This window comes from Lynx rufus, unplaced genomic scaffold, assembly GCF_022079265.1.
Source record: "Lynx rufus isolate CCGP_SWC_20201006 ecotype Redwood Valley unplaced genomic scaffold, mLynRuf1.p SCAF_6, whole genome shotgun sequence".
Taxonomy (NCBI): domain Eukaryota; kingdom Metazoa; phylum Chordata; class Mammalia; order Carnivora; family Felidae; genus Lynx; species Lynx rufus.
The window spans coordinates 103,362,058-103,385,027 of NW_025814878.1; the positions used below are offsets into that span (position 1 = coordinate 103,362,058).

At 36.4% G+C, this 22,970-nt stretch overlaps 1 protein-coding gene across 1 annotated transcript in view; it reads left to right on the forward strand.

Moving 5' to 3' along the window:
• SUPT3H (SPT3 homolog, SAGA and STAGA complex component) overlaps positions 1-22,970 on the forward strand; it is a 540,026-nt gene that overhangs the window by 361,383 nt on the left and 155,673 nt on the right. The window contains exon 4 of the mRNA XM_047101640.1: positions 20,245-20,331. Within this exon, the coding sequence (XP_046957596.1) occupies positions 20,245-20,331 (87 nt within the window). The remainder of the gene's footprint in view (positions 1-20,244; positions 20,332-22,970) is intronic.

Here is a 22,970-nt window from a genome sequence, read left to right on the forward strand (position 1 = left end):
TTTCACCACACATGTATTAGAGGGGAAAATCTTTCCAAAGAAGAGAGGGAGAATAATTACAGTGTAACAAGGTCAAAACTTGTGGCTTATTGTGGACTTGCATTCTAGATTTCCTCATCACTGTCAACATATTTAATTCATTATACATCTTAAAGTTATGGTTCTTCTCTATCATTCAACAAAATTATTGATAATCAGAATCATCTAGTTCACTGAGAGTAAATGAGAAGAAAGTAGAAATACGATAGTGTATTATTTAAAAGTATGAATTTCTATTTGGAAAAGTTTTATTTAGTTTGTTTTTTTGAGGCGCCTATATAGTCTGGTTGTAAGCATAAAAGCATTAGGAGAAAGTAGAGGACTTTGTGAGGATATACATTGCAAATGGATGTGAAAAATCCTAACTGCTATTTTAACAAAGTACTTGGTGAGGTCAAATCAAAACTTCTGAACAGCTAGTATAACTAATCACGTGTTTTTCCCCCTATTCTTTATCTACATGTACATAATGGTTGCACATGTAAACTCTTAAATTTATGTTGTTTTGAGTGCTGCTTTTTTTGTTGTATTTTACTTTATAGCATAGCATGGTCTTCTGTCACAGTATAGTTTCCATATCTTTTCCATGATACTTTAGACCAGGGGCCAGCAAACTATGGCCCATGGGCCAGATCTGGCCCTTTGCCTGTTTCCGTAAATAGAATTTTATTAGAACACAGCCACGCCCGCTCATTGGTATATTGCACAGGTATTTTCATGCTACAGTGGCAGAGTTGAGTAGATGTGACAGAATGTGTACCGCCTGCGATGCTGAAAATATTTACCGTTTGGTCCTTTTCACAAAAAGTTTGTTGACTTCTGCTGCAGACCATTTGAAGGCAGAGACTGTGTCTGATCCCGTCTTTAGTGTTCATCCTCTTAGTGCCCTGGTGGCTCCTGACCAACTCCAGAATCCTGTTGCAGGTTTAAAAAGCTGAACGCCTTTATTCCTGTTTCCATAACCGTTGTACTAAATTTGGAACATCTTGTAAATTTTATTCAAGCATGGCAAAGATAAATCCTACTTGTCTAATAAAATTTTCTTAGCTGTGCGTGTCAAAATTGTGTGTGTGTGTGTGTGTGTGTGTGTGTGTGTATGTTTAGTAAACTGATGGAAACATTTCAGAGCAAAAACTAAGTTTAATATTATACAAATACTCATAAATTAGTCCTAACAAACAGGTTTTTTATTCCTTCAATTTTGACATTTGCCATATATTGTTGATTTTTATTTGAAGCCTTTCACACCTTAGTAAAGTAGATTTCAAATGTTTAGACAATGTCCATCACATATTAAAACATTTTTCTTCCAAGAGGAAGCACAAGAGGAAGCATACTATTTCATTCTTTTAGGGCTGTTGTGACTTAAATGCATCTTTTTCTTCCTGTTTCTTGTTCCAATATAATTAAATAATGGATTTTATTTCATAAGTTTTCAAAAGGAATAAATGGGAAATTATGTTCAGCAGACTTGTTTATTTTTTTCCATGCCCTTCTAAAGTTTAAATGGGATCCTTTCTCTCTGCACTAAAGGAAAGTGAAATAGCCCTTTCAAATCAATGTTCTTGGGAAATGAATGTTAATTGAAAAATACACTTCAACAGAAACATAATTTTTCCCTAGAAAACTCTGATGGTTAAGTCTTAGATGCTATTCTGAAAATAGTGCTAAGATTTGTAATAACTATTCATTCATTTAAAGATCAGTGCGATAAAATATATATACACAAGAAGGTATAAGGTAACTAGTTGCCAACTTAGTCCTTATTGAATAAGTTTTAGTTTTTATACCAAGAGAACCTTCTAAAACTCATACCTTCTCTTCAAATTATATTTGTATGTCTTCTATGTTATATTCATTTATCTTGTTGAGGAATAGTTTTCTCTTGGTGTTATAAAAAATAATGGCAGATTCAGAGTAAAGAAGTCCTGATGCCTCAGACAAGATAACAACTAGAGGATTCTTTCGTATTTGCATAGGATACAGTAGCTGTTTTATGTATATTTAAAGCCAAAAGTGAACTCAGGAACTTCTCAGCTAGTATCATTTAGTGTTTTTAAGTACAATGAGGTAGAAATTATTAACTTGTTTGACTGTTTTTATCCTTGCAAAATACTCATTTCTGATTATTATGAAAACTAACATAAAAACAACAAACAATGCAGTTTTATAATATAAATAGCTGCTCTAATCATTAGGGGTTTCCTTTTCTTTCATAAACAGTTTTCATACCTGTCTATGTATGAGCAGTTGGTGGGTATTATACGTTCGGCCCTTTCATTTTGGTTTTAAACCTGTCATACATGGGTTTTTAATGCTAGTAAAACCTGGACATAGGAGAAAGAATTTCGATTGGTGGGAGGAGGTGTGGTGGCTTGAATAATGAATTTGAATACCCTCTCTCTGAACAAGCCAGCTAGCAGTTTCTCTCAGGCCCAGGAAGACCAATGTGAGACTCTTCACATCATAAGTAAAATTCAAGTGGAATTCAATTGGAAAATAACTTTTGGATATTTTTATCATGCACACACACACACACACACACACACACACACACATTTTTAAACATTTTCCTGTTTGTCTTTGAGAATCTGATGAAAACTGTGGATGCCCCCCCCCCGCATCCAAACAATATTTTGTACATAATTTCAGAAAGTTCTTAAGCCCCAGGATAAATCTCCTCAGTGACAAAATATTTACCTGATTAAACCCTTACTTTTTAAACCTAAAGACACAGTTTGAACTGTGTTTAAACAGTTCAAAAGTGGTTTTAGTTTAAAAGGGGTTTAACCATATTAGTTTAAAAGGGGTAAAGGTAATTGTAGCGAATTTGAAAGACACTGAAATAGAAACTAAAATAAAAATCACTTCTGATTTTGCCATCTAGATTAAACTACTCAATGTCTTCATGTATTTTATTGTCTTTTCTGTTAATAAAATTATACTGTGATAAAATTTTTATCATTACTATACTTACAATTTGTGTTCTATTTAAATTTAAAGTTTATCATCAGAGTCTCCTGCTCCTGAATATCCATAAAAACATTTCCTTATGACAGAGTAATGTTCCATTGTGAGTAAACTGTCCCCTATCAATGGAAGGACTTTTTTTATTCTCTGTAGCTTATTCCTACACTACTTCCTACAAGGGAGTAAACCAAGGAAAATTCTTCCTCTTTCCTTATTCCTTTATTTTGCTGGAATGCATTGTCCATTAGCTTTCTAAGAAAAGAGTCCATGATTGTGTGTTAATGATACTCAAAAAAAATAAATAAATAACAAAAAGTCATAAATCAATAAGAGAAAGTAAGTGTTCACAGAGGAAAATTTTCACATAATTTGCCTGTCTTAAATTACCTCACTCAACCGTCAGAGATTTTTGACAGTTGGCCTACGTGCAAAAACTTTTAGGTGAGAAATTATTTTTTTTTTAATTTTTTTTTTCAACGTTTATTTTTTATTTTTGGGACAGAGAGAGACAGAGCATGAACGGGGGAGGGGCAGAGAGAGAGGGAGACACAGAATCGGAAACAGGCTCCAGGCTCTGAGCCATCAGCCCAGAGCCTGACGCGGGGCTCGAACTCCCGGACTGCGAGATCGTGACCTGGCTGAAGTCGGACGCTTAACCGACTGCGCCACCCAGGCGCCCCTGTGAGAAATTATTTTATGCCAGGATTTTGAAGCCATTTCTCTGTTACTTTCTGATGTTAAAGGTTGTTGTTGAGATGGCATTCTAATTATTGAACCTTGACATCTGAACTGTTTTTCCCCTTATTTCTGTAAGTTTCTAGTATCGATTGTTTGTCCCCAGAATTCTAAAATTCCTTAATGATATATCTAGAATGGTTTACATGACATGCATCCCACCCTCCCTTGCCTGCTACCATGTCCAGTAATGGTCTCACTGCAGAGTCTTCACACTCCCTATTCCGCCTGCATGGAATGTTCTCCCAGATACCCATGTGGGTCACACCCTGACTACTGGTTTCTGCCCGGATGTTACTTTAATTATGAGTACTTCCCTGATTAACCTTTAAAAAATAACAACCCACAAGTATCCCTTCAGCCCACCTAATCCTACTTAGTCTTTCTTCACTTCTTTTATTTTTTTCATTCTTCTTCTTGTTTATTATGTGTCTCCTGACCCCTAAAATATAAGCTCCACGACAGTGTGGACTTTGTCTATTTTGTTGAATGTTGTATCCCTGCCGTCGAGATTGGTGCCCAGTTCTCAGTAAATATTTGTGAATGAATTAATGGTGACTTGGCATTCCCTTTCTCATCCATTGTGCTGAACAGGTTAGTGCATTTCATCTGGAATCTTACGTTCTCCAGTTCTGGGAAGTTTTCTTCAATTTTTTCTTCAGATGCTACTTTGCCTCCATATTGTCTTCCATAACTTCTGTTTGGGGATGTTAGACCTGGATTAATCATCCAATTTACTTATCCTTTCTTATTTTTAATTTCTATTCTCAGTTAATTACTTGTACTGTATACTAGGTTAGGTGCTTTGGAGAAATAAAAATGCAAAGTGAGTTTTTTACCTACGGTTACTTGTGAATTTATAATAATTACTTACATTTATTAACCAATGAATCACCATTATCCATTGTCACAAAAGTAAACCATTTTTGGTAGTTTTTGCCTTCTAATTCTAGGTAGTTTTTCCCTAGCTATGACTGTGACAGTACATCACTAAATAAATTATTTTAAAAAATACAGAGCATAAAATATTGATGGGAATGGGAGACACCAGAATCTGTAAGTATATGACACTTGAATGAAATTAGTTAGTGAAAATTCCCCTTTGCTACAAGGAAGCAGAGAGAAGGATTTCTCCTCAGGCTCTGGGCTAGTACTTTTCACATTAACTCCTCCTACACACATCCTTTGGGACAGAAAATGGTGAAGGTACAACAGGAATGAATATTTCTTGAGTATCTGTTATCAGACACTTATGGCAGACACTTTGCATTTATAATTTAGCATAGTCCTTGCACAACCCTGAAGTACAAGTGTCATTCCATCCATATTAGAAATGGGGAGCTGAAGATAAGACATAGTAATTATTTAGCACAGGATCATACACCCAAGGTGAGATCTGAAACACCAACTGATAACTTTGAATTTAATTAAAGTCTTAATAGCACGTTCAGACTTCTAAAATAATTGCTACGTGTCTAAGAGTAGATCTGTTATGGACCATATGAAGTTTTTTTTTTTTTTCTACTCCAAAAAACAAAATGTGCTTACACAAGAAGATTTACAGAAGTTTTTCAGAGACTTTAAAACTCCATAAAAGCTATATTAAACTACTCATTCTGTCTAAATTCTGTAAAGTGCTGAATGTTGATTGGTCAAGTTACTGAGTTTTACATATGTAAGTATTAGTTTATATGAGGAAACTACTAAATATTAGTTTGCGTGAGGAAAATGGAAAAGTTAGCTGTCTAACTATGTGGGATACAATGGAAACAGGGAGTTATTGTCTGACAGACTTGTTCAAATCCCATTGTAGTCATTTCAGTGCTCTGAGCTGTTATTGCCTTGTCTATAAAAAAAAAACTATAAAATGTTAATATCACTTAACTCCTAGGATTTTTGCAAAGATTAGAAAAACTAACCATTTTTAAAATATGTCATATATGTCAGGCATCTTGTAGTATATTTAGTAAATGCTAGTTCATTTTCTTGTTACTCATATTATTGGTGCTCCCCTTCCTTAAACTAAATGTTGGGATATAGAATTATAATGTCCATCACTGGATCACATTATGTATTTGGAGGCGGACGCTTCCCACCTATTTCTGCTTTTAAATGGTCTGAACAGAAGCATTTTTAAAAGGAGATGAAAACATTCTACTTCTGGTAGTTAAGGGGGAAAGTGGCCCCTCATAAAGTTATCTTTGAGAAGTCTAAAGACTCATTTGATAATGGACATCTAACATTTGTCCCTCCAGACTCCCTTTTCACCCTTCCTCCATTTCTGTACCCTGGGAGGCTCACCTCTTTAGACCTGTCTTGCCCTCTGACTTCTTGTTGAGTGTGCTCAGTGGGAGGTACCAGCAGGAGAGCTGAGAGTAGGGTGAATAAACGTAAGGCCGAGGTGGCTGGATCCGTGGCACGTGGGCTTCTCCAGCTTCCAGGCTCACGTGGCGGCTGCCTGCCCCTTAACCCTTTAACCTAGGTTTCATAATGATCTCTTGTTGCTCTTAGAGCCAGAAGGGGACCACGCTGTCCCTTGTGGTTTCCCTAGACCCTCCCCACATCTTCTCGCATAGTTTCTGCTTAAACTCTTCTCCAAGTACCCAAGTTTAACTATGCCATCTTTTTTTCTCCAAGCCCCTGACTGATTAATCTGATATATTCAAATAAATATCAGTGATTGCATGTGGGCCATCCGCAAAGAGGCGTCAGACACACATACATGAGCTGAGATTCATCCAGATAAATTGTAAAATTGCAGTTTTCTATAAATCCTGATTAGAGTTGGAGGCACAATTTGATTTGCCTTTAGGCCAGAAATTCATCGCAGCTAGGATCTAACTGGGCTAACTCCAGATGAGTCCAAATATCTTCTTTAGACATTTTAGATAATCTGTAGCAATGTCTTTGTGACCCTCGTAAGATTGTAAAGATTATCTTTACAAAATAGAGTGATAAGAGGTAAGCTGACTGAAGTCCTCCAGCGTTCCCAGAAGCGCAATGGAAAGGGGGTGATTAGGTCTGTGCTTGAATTAGAGGAGACCTCAGAGAGGCTCCTGAGGGTAGGAGTAGGGTAAGACCTCCTTACCCGCGGTCTTTGAAGGATGTGGGGCTCTGTCTTCTCTATCCTGCCTGCTTTCTCAGAATATGACCGTGTGAGTGCTGTTGGATGGCTGTACCATTTTAGCCCCGTGTGAATGAATCTCTTAAGACAGTCCCAGTTTCAGTTTAAGTAACAAATCTAAAACATTTTCTCTGCTTGCCAAATTATCAGTAGACTCTTTTTTTTCCTTTTCATATATAGATTACATTTTTCGTCTTCTAACCAAGAATGAGTCATTCCTAAGCAGTGTGTTATGCTTTTATGGTGCATTTGAGTCCTCCAAGTGCCTGTACCACATTATTTCATTTTGATCTTCACAATGACCTGTGACTGTAACAAGATCTGTACTATAGCGGCTTCTTGGGCCCTGTTTAATAGCCTTTTTAATTCTTGAGTAGAATATGGGACTGACCTCTGAGCACAGGAAACCTGACTTTTCATTTAGTTTTACATATACTACATCTAATTTGATAAATACTATATACAACATTGATTGGTTTTCCTATGCAAGCAATGTTTGAATACAAAATTTGAATAAGGGCTGCTTTCTCTGACAGACTGAGGGGGAAGTATATACAAATTATCTCTGTTCATCATATGATAAAAGCAAAGGGCAGATTAGAATCAGATAGAGACCAATCTCTCTTATGCATTAGTAATTGCATTGCTTTAATCCCATTTTGCAACTGACTTTGGCTTTCAAATGTTTCTGGAACTATTGGGTAGGATACTGGAATAATTAACTGTATCACCTGCTGATTTGTGTACCATGGTGAACATTATTGTAAAATCAGTCATTAATGCTAAATAATGGTCCAACCTCATACTCCCTTCCACACTTACACAATTAATTGGATTGGTTGCTATTTCCACTGGTATAACTAAGTGGATTTTTTAAATTTTTTTTTTTTTTTGAAAATGACTCCCTCCTGAACCTCATCTCTTTGACCTCTTCTTTTTTATTTCTTCTCTCATTGATGCAAGCATTTAATTATGGAGCCAAAAGTAAACTATACCTAAGGTTAAATACTAGAACCAGAAAGTAAGAGCCAAAAAGAGCTCATTTTTAATTCCCACTTGAAGAACCTGAGGACCAGAAAGAGCCGCTATTCTGTTTAAAACTATAGCTTCAAAAATGTATGCATACGAAGGCATGTGTTATATTTCGTGGTGGGGTGATTCGGCGTGAGAAATTACTATAGCGGCTATGAGTTCTCTATCAAAAGAAGTCTATATAGTTTTTTCCCTTTAACTTTAGATGAGAGTTACTTTTTTTTTTAATTTTTTTTCAACGTTTTTTATTTATTTTTGGGACAGAGAGAGACAGAGCATGAACGGGGGAGGGGCAGAGAGAGAGGGAGACACAGAATCGGAAACAGGCTCCAGGCTCCGAGCCATCAGCCCAGAGCCCGACGCGGGGCTCGAACTCACGGACCGCGAGATCGTGACCTGGCTGAAGTCGGACGCTTAACCGACTGCGCCACCCAGGCGCCCCGAGAGTTACTTTTTAAAAACTTGTTTAAAAAGTGATTCTAGGGGCTCTTGGGTGGCTCATTCCAGTAAGTGTCTGACTTCGGCTCAGGTCATGATGTCATGGTCAATGAGTTCAAGCTCCGCATCAGGCTCTCTGCTGTCAGCACAGAGCCCACTTTGGATCCTCTGCCTCCCTCTCTCTCTGCCCTTCCCCTGCTCACGCTCTCTCTCTGTGAAAAACAAATAAAAACATTAAAAAAAAAAAGAAAGTGATTCTAGATATACACCCTCTATATACATAGAAATACATGTGTATGTGTATATATACACATATATGTATGTGTATAAATTGTGTATATATGTATTGTGTGTATATGTGTATATATCCAAACAAATTATGTACATCCTAAGTTTGTTTATGGTAAAATAAGTCATTAGTGCTAAGCGTAGCCCAATAATAGCCTTTAATCTTTGTGAATACTGGAAATGATCAGCTTTTTTACGATGACCCTGAGATTTAAATTTTCATTTCTAAATAAATGCACCTAGCATTTATTCAGGCCTTATTGTATGCTGCATGACGACACCTCACATAAACCTCAATCCATAGGCATTTATTTTAATTTTATGAAAGAGAAAACAAGATGGTTTGGGAAACTTTTTTAAAGTAATGATTTTTTTAAAGCTTCTTGATTCAACTGTGAAATCAGTGTGTAGAGGGCTCCATGCGGAGATAATATGCTGAGTTAGACCATAAAATGGAGGTAATCATAAATGCTCAGAAACAAGATACACGGTACTGACCGAGGAAACCACACCACGGAGTTTCATAGCAGACCCTTGCTCTCCTCCTGCAGCAGTCGGGTTTTGAGGGAACCAGCATCAGAATCTGTAACTCTCAAGTCTAAAGCTGGCACTTTCTCTATTTATTTTCTTTCCTTTTTTTTTTTTTTTTAATGTCTATTTATTTTTGAGAGAGAGCGCGCACGCATGTGGGGGAAGGGCAGAGAGAGAGACACACACAGAATCTGAAGCAGGCTCCAGGCTCTGAGCTGTCAGCACAGAGTCTGACACAGGGCTCGAACTCGTGAACTGTGAGATCACGACTTGAGCCTAAATTGGATGCTTAACCAACTGAGCCGCCCAGGCACCTTTCTCCATTTATTTTCCCAACAAAAGGACCAAATTATAAAATTGCTTTTGCCAAAACAAGGGTGATAGTAATAGAGATAAAATTAGAAATCAGTTTTCCTCATTCTTCATGATTATTCTTTAGGATTACTTTATTCTTCCCATTTGGTAATTTTTCCAGTCATTAAATTGGTCTATGTGTGGTCTGTTGTAATTCAGTGCTTTTAATACCCTGATCTAAGCATGAAGATTTAGTACAAGGCTTATGTTAATTCCTAAAATTCTGGGGTAAAATGAAAGCAGGCTATCATGTGAAAAATTAGGCAGAGTTCTGAAGAAATGTAATGAACTCAGTCTTTTACCTGTTAGAGTTTTGTCCTCTGGAGAAATAACTAATGGCCACAACTCTTTGAGTGGATGCCTCTTTAGAAAAGTGGGAATTACAGAGGTAGGCACAGAGATGCCATGAAATAAGCAGAGGAAAAAAAAGAGTCATTATTATTTGTAGTCAACAAAAGTATACATTTTGGGGGGCGCTTGGGTGACTCAGTCGGTTGAGTGTCCAATTTTGGCTCAGGCCATGATCTCGCAGTTCGTGAGTTCGAGCCCTGCGTCAGGCTCTGTACTGACAGCTCAGAGCCTGGAGCCTGCTTTGGATTCTGTGTCTCCCTCTCTTTCTGCCCCTCCTCTACTCATGCTCTGCCTCTCTCTCTCTCTCTTTCTCTCTCTCTCAAAAATAAACATTAAAAAAAGTTTATATAAAAAGAAAAGTATATATTTTGTAAGCCACCAAAATTTTTAGAAATGCAGATGAAATGTACACCCTTAGACCTTTAAAGTATATCATTTTCAGTTATTGACTAACTGAATGATAGCCATGTAGAATGTTGAGCAAATCAAGACCTACCGTCTTTCTACAATTTTAATGTATTTTAGCTTAAGTAGTTACATAGTATTTTAGGTTTAATAATTAAATAGTAAATAGTTAAATTTTAAATAATAGTAACTACAGTTAGCTAATAGAATAATATTTAAACTCTAATCCAGTTTAATATGGTAGATAGGGTGTAATACAGAACAGTATACTATGTAAGTTATAATCTAGTTTATTACTTTAATTTCAACTTAAAAAAATTTTCCAACATATCCTTTTGCTTCCTTGCAAACCTAAATGTGTTTAGACTTGAAAGTTACTTATGAATAACTTCTATGCAAAATAGTTTAAAACTTTCAAATGGTTGTTGTTCTCCTCATTTCGTATTTAAATAGGAGTAACCAAAGGATTAGTTCCTTGTCCAGTTTGCTGTTCTTATACAACAAAAGCAGTGATTGTTTATTGGACATTTTTAAAGCTTTGCAGGTTTATATTGATTGTGGCTTGGTAATTCTTTAAAATATGTATATAAATAAAAACAAATTCTTTGAGTCATGAGATACTGATAATTATAGCTTTATCATATTTTTTAAAACTTGACTTAACTGTGTTTGACTTACTATTCTAAAAAGAAGAGTTAAAATGAAACTCTCAAAGAGTTAGGCACATCTTTTATCAATTTATATACTTGTTTATATTTCAGATGTCTAAGACAGTGGAAGACCAGTCACCAACAAAGAATAAGGAGATCATATGATAGGAAAATACGAAGTCATGTATCTTACATTTATAGTATCCTGAATGTTAACTGTATTTAGTTACAAATCCATTTCCTTTCAAACACTTGCTTAGTGCTCAGTCCTTAAGCTGTGTCTGCATGAAGCAACGGGCTTGGATGTTTTGATCCAAACCATTTTTATTTTGGCAACCATTTCATTGCCAGCAATGAAAATGTTTTGAAAGGCAAATAAATGTTTTTGTGGGTTAGACTTTCTATGCAACGTAAGGTTTGAGTTAATGATCATACCTTCCTGTATTCTGAATAAGAAATTAGCCTTAGAAAAATGAATGGCTTGATATTAAGCATTTATTATTTAGTACCAGGTTTGCGTACCTGGACATCTCTCATAGGTTTTTCATGAGGGTTATAGAAGACAAGAAGCATAGGATAGTATATTCAATAAATGTTAACATTAAAAAAAGAAAATCAGTTTCTGCTTAAACATGGGTGATACATGTGTTTATCTCCAGTTCTTCTGAAACCACATGAAAGGACAGCAAAATAATTAAAGGGGCATAAACCTACAAAGACAAAATGAGAGAATATTAAATAACAGATGAAATGTGTCAAAAAAAATTGCGGAAATTTAAAGATGGATAGAAATGCCAAAAGCTTAGAAGAGCTGAGAAACGTGAAACCTTGGAACCTGGAAAAGATCAGGATTGAAGGTGCCTCTGAAGAAAAGAGTCTTGGGTGGATGAAAAATAGGAGGATTGGTAGAAAGTAAAGAAAACAATTTTGTCCCAGTCCCTATCCCATATAGGCAGTCAACTATCCTTTTGCCATTTGGCAAAATAGTGTAGATTTACTCTCTAGAGGGGTTGAATAAAACAAACTCTGGTATTGGAGATCCTAGGCCCAAAGACTACCGGCATTCAATCAATAGACATTCTAGAAAGAACCCAGAAAACAGAAGGAAAGAAATTTTCAGAGTGATTTCATAGTGGCAAGTAAATTTGCCAGATATGACGAACAGAAACATGAATTATAGTATCCCAGGGAATACCAAGAAAATCTATGAAGAAAGAACCTCACCAAGGCACAGCACCATGAAATTTCAGAATTTCAGGTTTGAAAAGAACAATACTAAGAGTTTTTCAGGGATGGTGGAAAAAGTCACATAAAGGCTTAAGAAAAAAAGAAAAAGCCTCTCTTCTCAACAGCAGTATTTTAAGCTAGAAGACAGTGGAGCGATGCCTTTACAATTCTAAAGGCAATGATTTTTAATCTGAAATTCCATACGCAGTCAGTTTACTAACTGAATATGAGGGTGGCTTAAATGAATTTTCAGAAATACTGGATCTTTAAAATTTTATTTCCCTTATACCTATTCTCAGGAAACAGTCAGAGGTATCTTTTAGCTATAGCCCCACCACTGGGGGAGGATGATAAGTGTTGTAGTTTGTTTGAGTCCATTCTAGTGTTCTAGTTTTCATTCTGCCTGTTGGAAAAAAATAAAAATCACTATTCTTCAGAGGAACATAACCAAATCCAGAGTCCTTATAAGGTACAATTCACAATATCTCAGATAAAACTGAGATTCCTTAAAATATGAAGGGACAGGAACACATGACCACATCCCAGAGAGTAGACAAAATGAAGACTGACTCCACAATGACCAGAGGTTGATATTAGCAAATGGGGTTTTTAAAGCAGCTATTATATCTATGCTCAAGAACAAAAGAAATCTACCAAAATAATGAAGTAAGCTAAGAAAGAGCAAGAAATAGGATCAAGAAAATAGGAATCCAAAAGGAATAGTTAAAGAGTTGGAGGACACCAGGTGAGGTGTCTCTGAGTGAAAACAAAACAATGAATTTGAAAGGAATCCTTAAATGGTTCAAATCTTTCAAGGAGTTTGTGATGAAACAGTGTTCGGTTCACAAGACAGTAAAGCAAGGAAACAAACCAAAGAAATGATTAACGACAAGAAAAATATTTTTTAAAATTGTAAAAAGAAATTTGCTCATAGTAGCCAAGCTGTAACACTGTTTACACAGCCATAAAAGTATAAACACTTGGTATTAATTTTTTTTAATTATATTTTATAGATAAGATCAAGGCGGGGGAAGGAGATAGTTAAATACGAGGCATCTGAGAACACTCAGTCTTTATCTTCTGTAAGTAAGAGTTGATAGTATTTAAAGCTGAAAATAAAAACAAGCGTTGTAAGTTTGCTTCAGATATGGAGGTGAATAACAGGCGAACAAGCTAGACAAGTTGAAAGTAGTTGCCTTTTGAAGTAGAATTACAGACTGCAAAGAAGTTGATAAGGTATTCCTGCCTGTCATTATAAAACTTAGAGTATTATTTGACATTTAATGTTACATACATTTTAACTTAAAATTTTTAAAAACTTTAGTTAAATTACATACTTACAACACGGCAATGTGCTTGGTACAAATTGGGTACTCAATAAATGGGAGCTATTGTTCCTAAGACTATTAACTCTCTTAATAGTCATTAAAATCATTATTTACCCATTTCAAATGTAAATATATATATATATATATATATATATATATATATATATTATTTAAATACACACACACACACACACACACACACACATACAGATCTAGGGAAGTTGTGTGATATATCTGATCTTACATAATTACACAGTAGTAGAGCTGGACCTGGAATCCAGATTTCCCAACTTCTAGTTCCTTCAGTCACAACATAGAGTTTCAGAGAGGATCTTTGAGGTTGTAAGTAGAGCTGTCCTTTCATCCTTTCATCATTGGACCTAGAATCTGGCCTAGTAAATAGTGATACACCAATGGATAGAAAGACTGACAAATCTTAGGGGGACAACCTAGCTTTTTATAATGTAGCTTCTCATAACATAGCTTTCAACAGCTCTTGCCTTTTACTATTTATTTTTTTACTAAGTATTCTCAAAAAGGTAAGATCCAGGGATTTAGTCAAAACCCAAAGGAAAGAGGTACAAGAGAAGTGTGGTTAAAATGGAATACTTTCAGGATGTTAATAATTGTGAAATTAATTTTGTGATACTTTTGAAACCTTTGGAACTTTAGAGAAATATTTCTGCTGAATTTATATGGGTCCCAGACAAATGTTATTGACTTCATCTAGCCCGATTCATTTATATCATAGACGAGAAAACTGACAATTGTCAAGGGGAAATGGATTGCCAACATTTAACAAACCTTTATAAACTGTCTCTTGGGGATTGGTGGACCTGGACCTAGAGATGTTATTCAAAATGTAGTTGGGAAGTGAGAGTGTTAAGTAACTGGTTAAGGAAAATAAAGAAGAAACTTGTTGACAAGTATAATTAAGATATTATAAACTGAGCATGTAAGTTTCATGCCTAGGTTAGGTAATGAACACTACTGTATGAAGATAATCATAGAACTTTTTTCTTTGAGAAAATTATTTTGAAACCTGTATTTTATTTTTTTATTGTTTTTAATGTTTGTTTATTTTTGAGAGAGAGAGACAGAGCGTGAGCAGGGGAGGGGCAGAGAGAGAGGGCAACACAGAATCCAAAGCAGGCTCCAGGCTCTGAGCTGTCGGCACAGAGCCCAACGCGGGGCTCAAACCCATGAACCGCAAGATCCCAACCTGAGCCGAAGTTGGACGCTTAACCAACTAAGCCACCCAGGCGCCCCTTAAAGCCTATATTTCAAAGAAGAAAGTGTTGCATCCCATAAAGAATCTGTTTCTCAAAAAGAATACAAGAATTTCTGATAATTTGAGTATATAGTTCTATATTATGGTTCTCCAGAAAAACAGAACCAACAATGTACGTGTTTGTGTGTGTATTTGTGTGTGTGTGAGGATAGGTAAGTAGGTAGGTAGGTGGGTGGGTAGATAGACAGATCGATAGGTAAAGGAAAGGCTTGGCCCCCATGATTATGTAGACTGAAAAGTCCCAAGTGCTGTGGTTGGCAAGTTGGAGACCCAGGAGAGGTGAGATGCATTTCCAGCCTGAATCCGAAGGCCTGAGAAACGGGATGTTTTAGTCTGAGTCAGAAGGCTCAAAAAGACCAGTGTCTCATTTCAAGGTAGGCAGAAGGTGTTCCATTCCCTTTCTTTGGTCTTTATGTTCTTTTTTTTTTTTTAAGTTTTTGCTTAAATTACAGTTAGTTAACATACAGTGTAATAATTAATCTCAGGTGTACAAAATGGTGATTGAACAATTCCATATCACCCAGTGCTCATCACAGCAAGTACACTCCTAAATACCCATCACCTACTTCTCCCATCCCTCCACCCACCTCCCCTCTGGTAACCATCAGTTGTTCTCTATAGTTAAGAGTCTGTCTCTTGGTTTGCCTCTCTCTCTTTTTTTTCCCTTTTGCTTATTTGTTTTGTTTCTTAAAGTTCTGCATGCAAGTGAAATCATACGGTATTTGTCTTTCTCTGACTTATTTTGCTTAGCATAATACTCTTTAGCACCATCCATGTCATTGCAGTTGGCAAGATTTCATTCTTTTTGATGGTTGAGTAATATTCCATTGTTTATGTATACCACATGTTCTTTATCCACTCATCAGTTGATGGACACTTGCACTGTTTCCATAATTTGGCTATTGTAGATAATGCTGTTATAAACATCAGGGTGCATGGATCTCTTTGAAATAGTATTTTTGGATTATTTGGGTCAATAGTAGTGCAATTGCTGGGTCATAGAGTGGTTCTTTTTTTAACTTTCGGAGAAACCTCCATACTGGAGGAACCTCCACTCCAGCAAAGTGGTTGCACCAGTTTGCATTCCCACCAACGGTGTTAAGAGGGTTCCCCTTTCCCCACATCCTGGCCAACACCTCTTGTTTCTTGTGTTGTTGACTTTAACCATTCTAACAGGTGTGAGGTGATCATGTTCTTTTTTTTTTTTTTTTTTTAATTTTATCTATTTTGAGAAAGAGAGAGAGAGAGTACGGGGGAGGGGCAGAGAGACAGGGAGAGAGAGAATCCCAAGCAGGCTCCATGCTGTCAGCTCAGAGCCTCACACGGGGCTCCAACTCATGTACCATGAGATCATGACCTGAGCCAAAATCATGACTTGAGCGTGAAGCTTAACCAGCTGACCCACCCAGGCGCCCCAAGGTGATCACTTTCTGTTTAGTTCTTCAGCTGATTGATTGAGGTCCTCCCACATTAGGGAGGGCAGTCTACTTATTTTATCTATTCTCATGTTAATTTCAACCAGAAATACCCTTACAGCCACACCCAGAATAATCTTTGACCGAAGGTCTGATCACCTTGTGGCCCAAACAAGTTGACACATAAAATTAACCATTACGGATGCACAAAAGTGTGAAAATAGAATTGAAATTACTGGAATTTAAATGTAGAGTAATATTAAAAAAAAAAACCCACAAGAAATATGATGGGAATGAATGTATAGAGAAATCTGTGAGTCAGGCTGTAAAGACACATTAAAGTTAGATAATAGTGAGGTCTCATAGATCCTAGAACGAGAATTATGGACATCATATTTGAGCAAGATCATTTTAGCACTTAAATCTAGATTGCATCACAATTTGGAGATGTTGCAATTTCCTGGATTAGGACAAGTACTGTGGCAGTAGAGAGCAGATTGGAGAACCTGAGCAGATTAAAACAAAACAAAATCGACAGAGGTTAGTGAAAATGTAGCAGAGGAAGAAAAATACAGTGAGTCTGAATGTTAGTGTCATTGACTGCAATGAGAAATTGAGAAGAGATTTGTTCGAGGGATCAAAGATGAGGCATTTAAGATGAAATGTAAAGTTTAACAAAGAAAGTGTCAAGCATGATGAGTGTTCATATGCAAAAGGAACTTTGGTCTTTTAAACAGTCCTTACAAGTATAATATTATTTTTAGTTTACCTTGAAGAACAAATAATATTTATCAGGAAAAAAAAATGCTGTAAATGAGTTGTTCTTGTGCCAAAATAATAATGTCTTGTAACACAATATTTTATTAAGTTCCAAATAAATCTCTTATGGTTAGTATAACCATACCTTTATCCATATGGTTAAGAAGATTAAGTTGTATACTCATTCTCCCAGCGATTGGTCTTAAACTACTTATCTGCTCTGTTATTTCTTGCATAGTTTATATCACAATTAAATATACTACTTTCATTATAATAAAAAAGTGTGACGTGTACTATTCAAGTGATTCAAATTACTGCCAGAAATATTTAACATGCAACTCTAAATAATGACGTACAACTTTGATATAGTTTCACAGATTAAGAAACTGAGATTTCTTAGAATGTGGAATCAATTTTTGTAACACTGAAGTTATTAGGATTATTTTTTTTATTTTGGTTTCCTGGCTCAGTGAAGGGCTTTCACATTAAATGTACCAATTCTGAGCTCAGCATTCTATGAAACTGGCCTGGCCAGCTGCTATCCTGTTTTTTAAGCTTTATATTGTTTTTGTTTTTTGTTTTTAAAATGTTTATTTTTGAGAGAGAGAGACTGAGCACAAGCAGAGGAGGGGCAGAGAGGGAGGGAGACACAGAATCTGAAGCAGGCTCCAGGCTCTGAGCTGTCAGCACAGAACCTGACACGGGGCTAGATCCCATGAAGCGTGTGATCATGACCTGAGCTGAAGCAGGACTCTTAAAACAGACTAAGCCACCCAGGCGCCCCTTAAGCTTTACATTGTTAAAGAAGAGTTTCTTTACTCTTTCTGATAAGCATGAACAAAAATTTCTAGAAGGAAGCCAATGGGTAATCCACACTTTAGTGTGATCGCCGTAATTAGCTAATGCGATAGCTCTCCTCACTTGGTAGAGAAGAGGTCAGAGTTTGGGAGAGGTAATTTTGGAGCATGGGGCACATCAGGACAGACAGGCTTAGTGAAGTAACACAACAGTAACTTCTGGTCTCAAGGAATCACTTCATGAAAGTCCATAGCATTCTAGAGAATCCTAGCAGTGCCAGGGCTAGTAAGGTACAAGTTTAGGTGAAGGAAATTGGTGCATCGGATAGACAAAAAATAGAGTTCAGGTTTCCTGCTAATTATGACAACGTACCATGACGTATATTCCTGGAGGTCCCTACAGTAGTTGTGTCCTGGCTTTCAAAGGTGTTTTAAAATGTCTTAACTCGGGGCGCCTGGGTGGCGCAGTCGGTTGAGCGTCCGACTTCAGCCAGGTCACGATCTCGCGGTCCGTGAGTTCGAGCCCCGCGTCGGGCTCTGGGCTGATGGCTCGGAGCCTGGAGCCTGTTTCCGATTCTGTGTCTCCCTCTCTCTGTGCCCCTCCCCCGTTCATGCTCTGTCTCTCTGTCCCAAAAAAAATAAATAAATGTTGAAAAAAAAAATTAAAAAAAAAAAAAATAAAATGTCTTAACTCAATTACGTCTTTATTTTCCACTGTCTCTTTTTTCCTGGTTAATAAACTGACATTTTGGAGAGGATAATAAATACGGATTATTTATTTATATGTAATGTGGGTAAACAATTAATTGGGGAAACTCTTTAGAGAGTTTAGGGATATATACTTATCCTGATCCTTTCTTAACATCAGTGAAATTCCTTCTGCTCTGTATAGTACTTTACAGCTGTCAAACCATCCCCATCCTTCATTTAAGAAAATACAAAGTTACTTGTCAGTGCTGCCTCCTGGTTCAGTGTATGTTCTCTGTGTCCAGACATTTAAATGGATACTGAGCCCATATTCTTCTCCACATTGATTGTGTGTATTTTATACTATGGTAGAAATGTTTTTATTTGGAAAAAAAACAAACAAACAAACGTGTACACGTATCTCCCTGACACTCTTGCAGTTTTTAGAAAAATATGTTCAGATTTTTCCTGCTGAAAACTTGTAGTTTCTTTCTGGGTAGATACATCATCTTTTTAAAACCTTTCCCCTAAGATTTCTTTTTAAATGGTTCACAGTTAAATTTAAATTTCTATATTTAGGTAGAATTATGTTTATATACCAACCACCAGTATCCAGGAAATTCAGTGGTGAGGCTGACACATAGGGAGTTTATAGTCTATTTTGTAGTCTGTGTATTTAGACAAGGTTTGAAGCTTACTTAGCAAAATCGCTTGAACATTCAAGCAGAATTTCTTTAGTACAAATGCACTATTTGATTCCTTATAATTGTTAAGATAACAGTGTGTCACTTTTGAAAGATTAGTTCTCAGGGATATGTTAGATGTATTCCTTTCAAAGAAGAATGCATTTAGGAACAGCTTTTATATGTAAATATTTTTATAATATTGGATAGAGATGCTGTGGTGCAGTCACTACGGTTTGATCAAATTTGGAAGAAGTTACAGGCACATATTTGTAGTGTTTTCTCCAGTATCTTTATTTTTTTCATCTGGACATATTTTATGTTCCTTCCAACTAATCAAAATACGAAACCGATTTTGCCTGTGCCAGAAAATAGAACTATCATTTTTCACATTCTTTTATTTTCCAGGTCATTTTCAAGTAAGATTGTGTTTCTAGGACTTCTGAATTCCAGAAAACTCTCAACTTTGTAGATATAAGGGCCCAGATGAACATTGCAGGGGGAATCTAACTTTTCATGCAGTATGTTTTGTGTTGTGCATTCCAGATACAGTTAACTTTTTGTGTGCATGTGATTAGTGTGGAAAGAAATTAATGCAGTCCAGTATTATGATTTATAGACTGAATCCTTTGCCCACTGAAGACTTGCCAAAACTAAAACTATTTTTTTTCCTTTGGATATTAGAAACAGCTACTGTTTTTGTTGATCTTTTAAAGTTCTGAATGGGCCTATTTCAAATCATACCAGCATGGGAGCTCAGATTAATAATATACTTATTCAACTAGTGATACTGAGTGAAACCATTGCTCACATGGATATGAGGATAAAATTTCATAAAATTATTTTCAGGTGCATTAATGCATTTCTGGAAGCTGCACATGATTTTTCTTTTGCATGAAAGAAATCAAGGATTTCTGTTTATTGTATCAGTTACAGGTGGGCTTATAAGTTAATTTAATTGTGTTTTTTTTTACTTCAAAACATAAGACATTTTGCTTTTAAAAGCAGTAATGTGATTGCCGGATTATTCCCAAAGGTTTTTAACTCTTAGTATATTTATCTCCCTTGAGATGTCATGACCGTAGTATATTTAATTTAGATTATTGAGAAAAAAAAATCCTCAATTTTCTTTGTTGTTAGTTACAGCAAGCTGCTGAAGTTTCTCAGCTTCGGGGAGCCAGGGTAATCTCTGCCGAAGACCTTCTGTTTCTGATGCGCAAAGATAAGGTAATATAAAATAATTTCATTGTATTAACAGGCCATGTTTGGTGCTTAATTCACACATATTGGGAACCGTGTCCTTGTTCTATAGCTTTCACATTGGAGTACAACTATTAAACTGATGTTTTAGTCTTCGTAGTTTACACAACAAAATGGTTTACTACAAGAAACTTGGTATTTGTTTTCGTGGGTCAGGCACTTATGCAAAACTATGCTAGCAACGAATTCTCACTTATGCTTACGTATATATTTAGACATTTTCGTTACTACATAATATTCACTGCGTATCATTTGTGTGCTTTGTTCTAATAAGTGGGGTAGAACTAAGTGGCATCTTTTTTCTTTCTAATTTTACACAGGATTACAGGCTTTCCCAGAGTTTGTTTCAAGGTTTATTCGGGGAAAACTAAATCAAGATGAGTATTTCAGTAGCATAAACATAATAGTGGCTAGACTTTTCTTTCATGGTTAAAGATCGATCTTTCTTACTCTTTGAACTCTGGTATTAAATAAAATACTTAGGCTGGTATTTACCAGTCTATAACTATCTTCCATGAGCAGCTAGTTGAAAATATTTTATAAAATTTTACATGTTTTTAATAAAAGTGTCATCTGAAAGTTACATGTACAAAAGCTAGCTGAATAGCCACCATGTGTCACGGCAGCTGCTATCCCGAATGAGCCAGCCGCGTTTAGTTTCTGATGGTCCATCTGATTGCTCCATTGTTTTTCCGCCGGCCTCTTCGTTACACATACCCATTCCTCTTCCACCATTTTTTATATCCTTGTGGCTCTGTTTCTTATCAGAAGACATCCCGTCCGACCTTTTGGATAACCTTGTGACCATCCTTTCCAATATCCAACTACTTTATACCTGTGAAACCTTTTAATTCTGCTTGACTGAAGGTTGACTGAACTTAGATCATGTATTTTCTCTTCCTCATACAGTGAGATCCAGAGATCTAGAAACCGCACCTTGGCCAGTCTTCTATTAAATCTTATGAATTCTTACTTCATTAACTCTTTGATGGTATGAGGAATATAAAGGAAGAGAAAAGAAATGTCTCCACTATCAAGAAGCTGTAATCCGGTGTAGGAAACGTGTGATTTGGTTGAAGGAGCAGAATTTTGAAGTTGTGTGCTTCGATGAGAGGCTGTGGGATATGCTGAAGGGGAAGTCTCTGCGTGGGGTGGGACTCACGCAGTTGCACGCAGAATGGATCAAACGCAAAGGAACTGGCCAAGATGCTGGTTCAATAGTCGAGGCAAAATGTGATAAGCATGTGATGGCTCCGGAAGTGGGTAGGAAGGAAGAATTCAGAGAGACGGTTTTGGCGGCTTCATTATCCTCGGAGGGCCAAGGAGGAATAGACACTGTTGGCAGAAATGAGGGGGTGGAGCCAAGGTCCCTCGGGAAGGCAGCGGGGGAACAGTGCAGTTAGCATTAATACGTGACAGACTATGTCCAACCACCTTTCCCTTTTTCATGGCAGAGGTTAAAGAGGATCGCACAAAAAAACACAGTCCCCCTTGACGCTCTTTCCTGCCTTTTGGGAAAGTCAAAATTTAAAATCATACTGAAACCACAGGAACATACACTAATTGACAACGCTCCTCGACTTCCAGAAGGACTCTTAACCAGAAAGCTTTCATCAACTGCAAACATAGCTGTAATATGATAGCTGCCAGAGTTCTCATCTTCCTCTGCAAAATAATAATTGTATTTATATGCTGACATGTTCCAGACCGAATTAAAGTAGTTTACATAGGTGTACTGTAAGACGAAGTTAAATCTAAAGTATTGAGTACAATCGGAGAAGCAAAGAGAAAGGAAGGGTAGCAGAAGACCCATATATAGGTGCATGGTTTTTCTCTTGGTAATTCTGGTTTATTTTCAAGCTTTATTTATTGACTGCTTACTGTATTGTACCTGGCACCTTCACTCATACTGCCATTTATTCCTCCCAGTGGTCCTGTAAGGTAGGTACTTTACTTAAAATCATAAACAAAGGAACAGGTTCAAAGGTTACGTTCTACTTCTGGCCCTGCTAAGCTCTAGTTGTAAGACTGTTTTTAAGTTCAGTTTCCCTGTATGTAAAAAGGAGATGATTATGTTTGTCTGTGTTTCAGGGTTGTTGCAAATATCAAATAAAATGCGTGTAAAAAGAGCTTGTGTAAAACGTACTGTGGTTCAGCCATAATTAGGAATCTTAAACCTGAAGTTCAGGAGCCCTTAGAATATTGAATTCTAAGGGTAAGCACACAGCAGATTACAAAGTATTATCAGTTACTTTTGAAGGTAAGCAGTATTACGGTCTTTTAATAAACCTAAAGAAAACCATCAAGACGCAACTATCATTCATCAGCTTTGAGTCTCGTTAAAATATGTTTCTCAGATTATAGAAAGTCGTCCAGAAATATAAAACATAAACCAACTCTTCTCAGTTAAAAAAAAACCAACAAAAACAAAAAGATCTCCAGAGAAGAGAAAGCAATAAAAAGGAACGTTGCTTGGCATTTTAAAGCAACTGTTACAAAATCCTTGTCTAGATGTTTATAAATCACTTCAAAAAATAAAATTTGGTCTTCAATGTGTACAAAATTTCGTCAAGTCAGAATAGTTAGCTTAATATGGAGCATGTGAT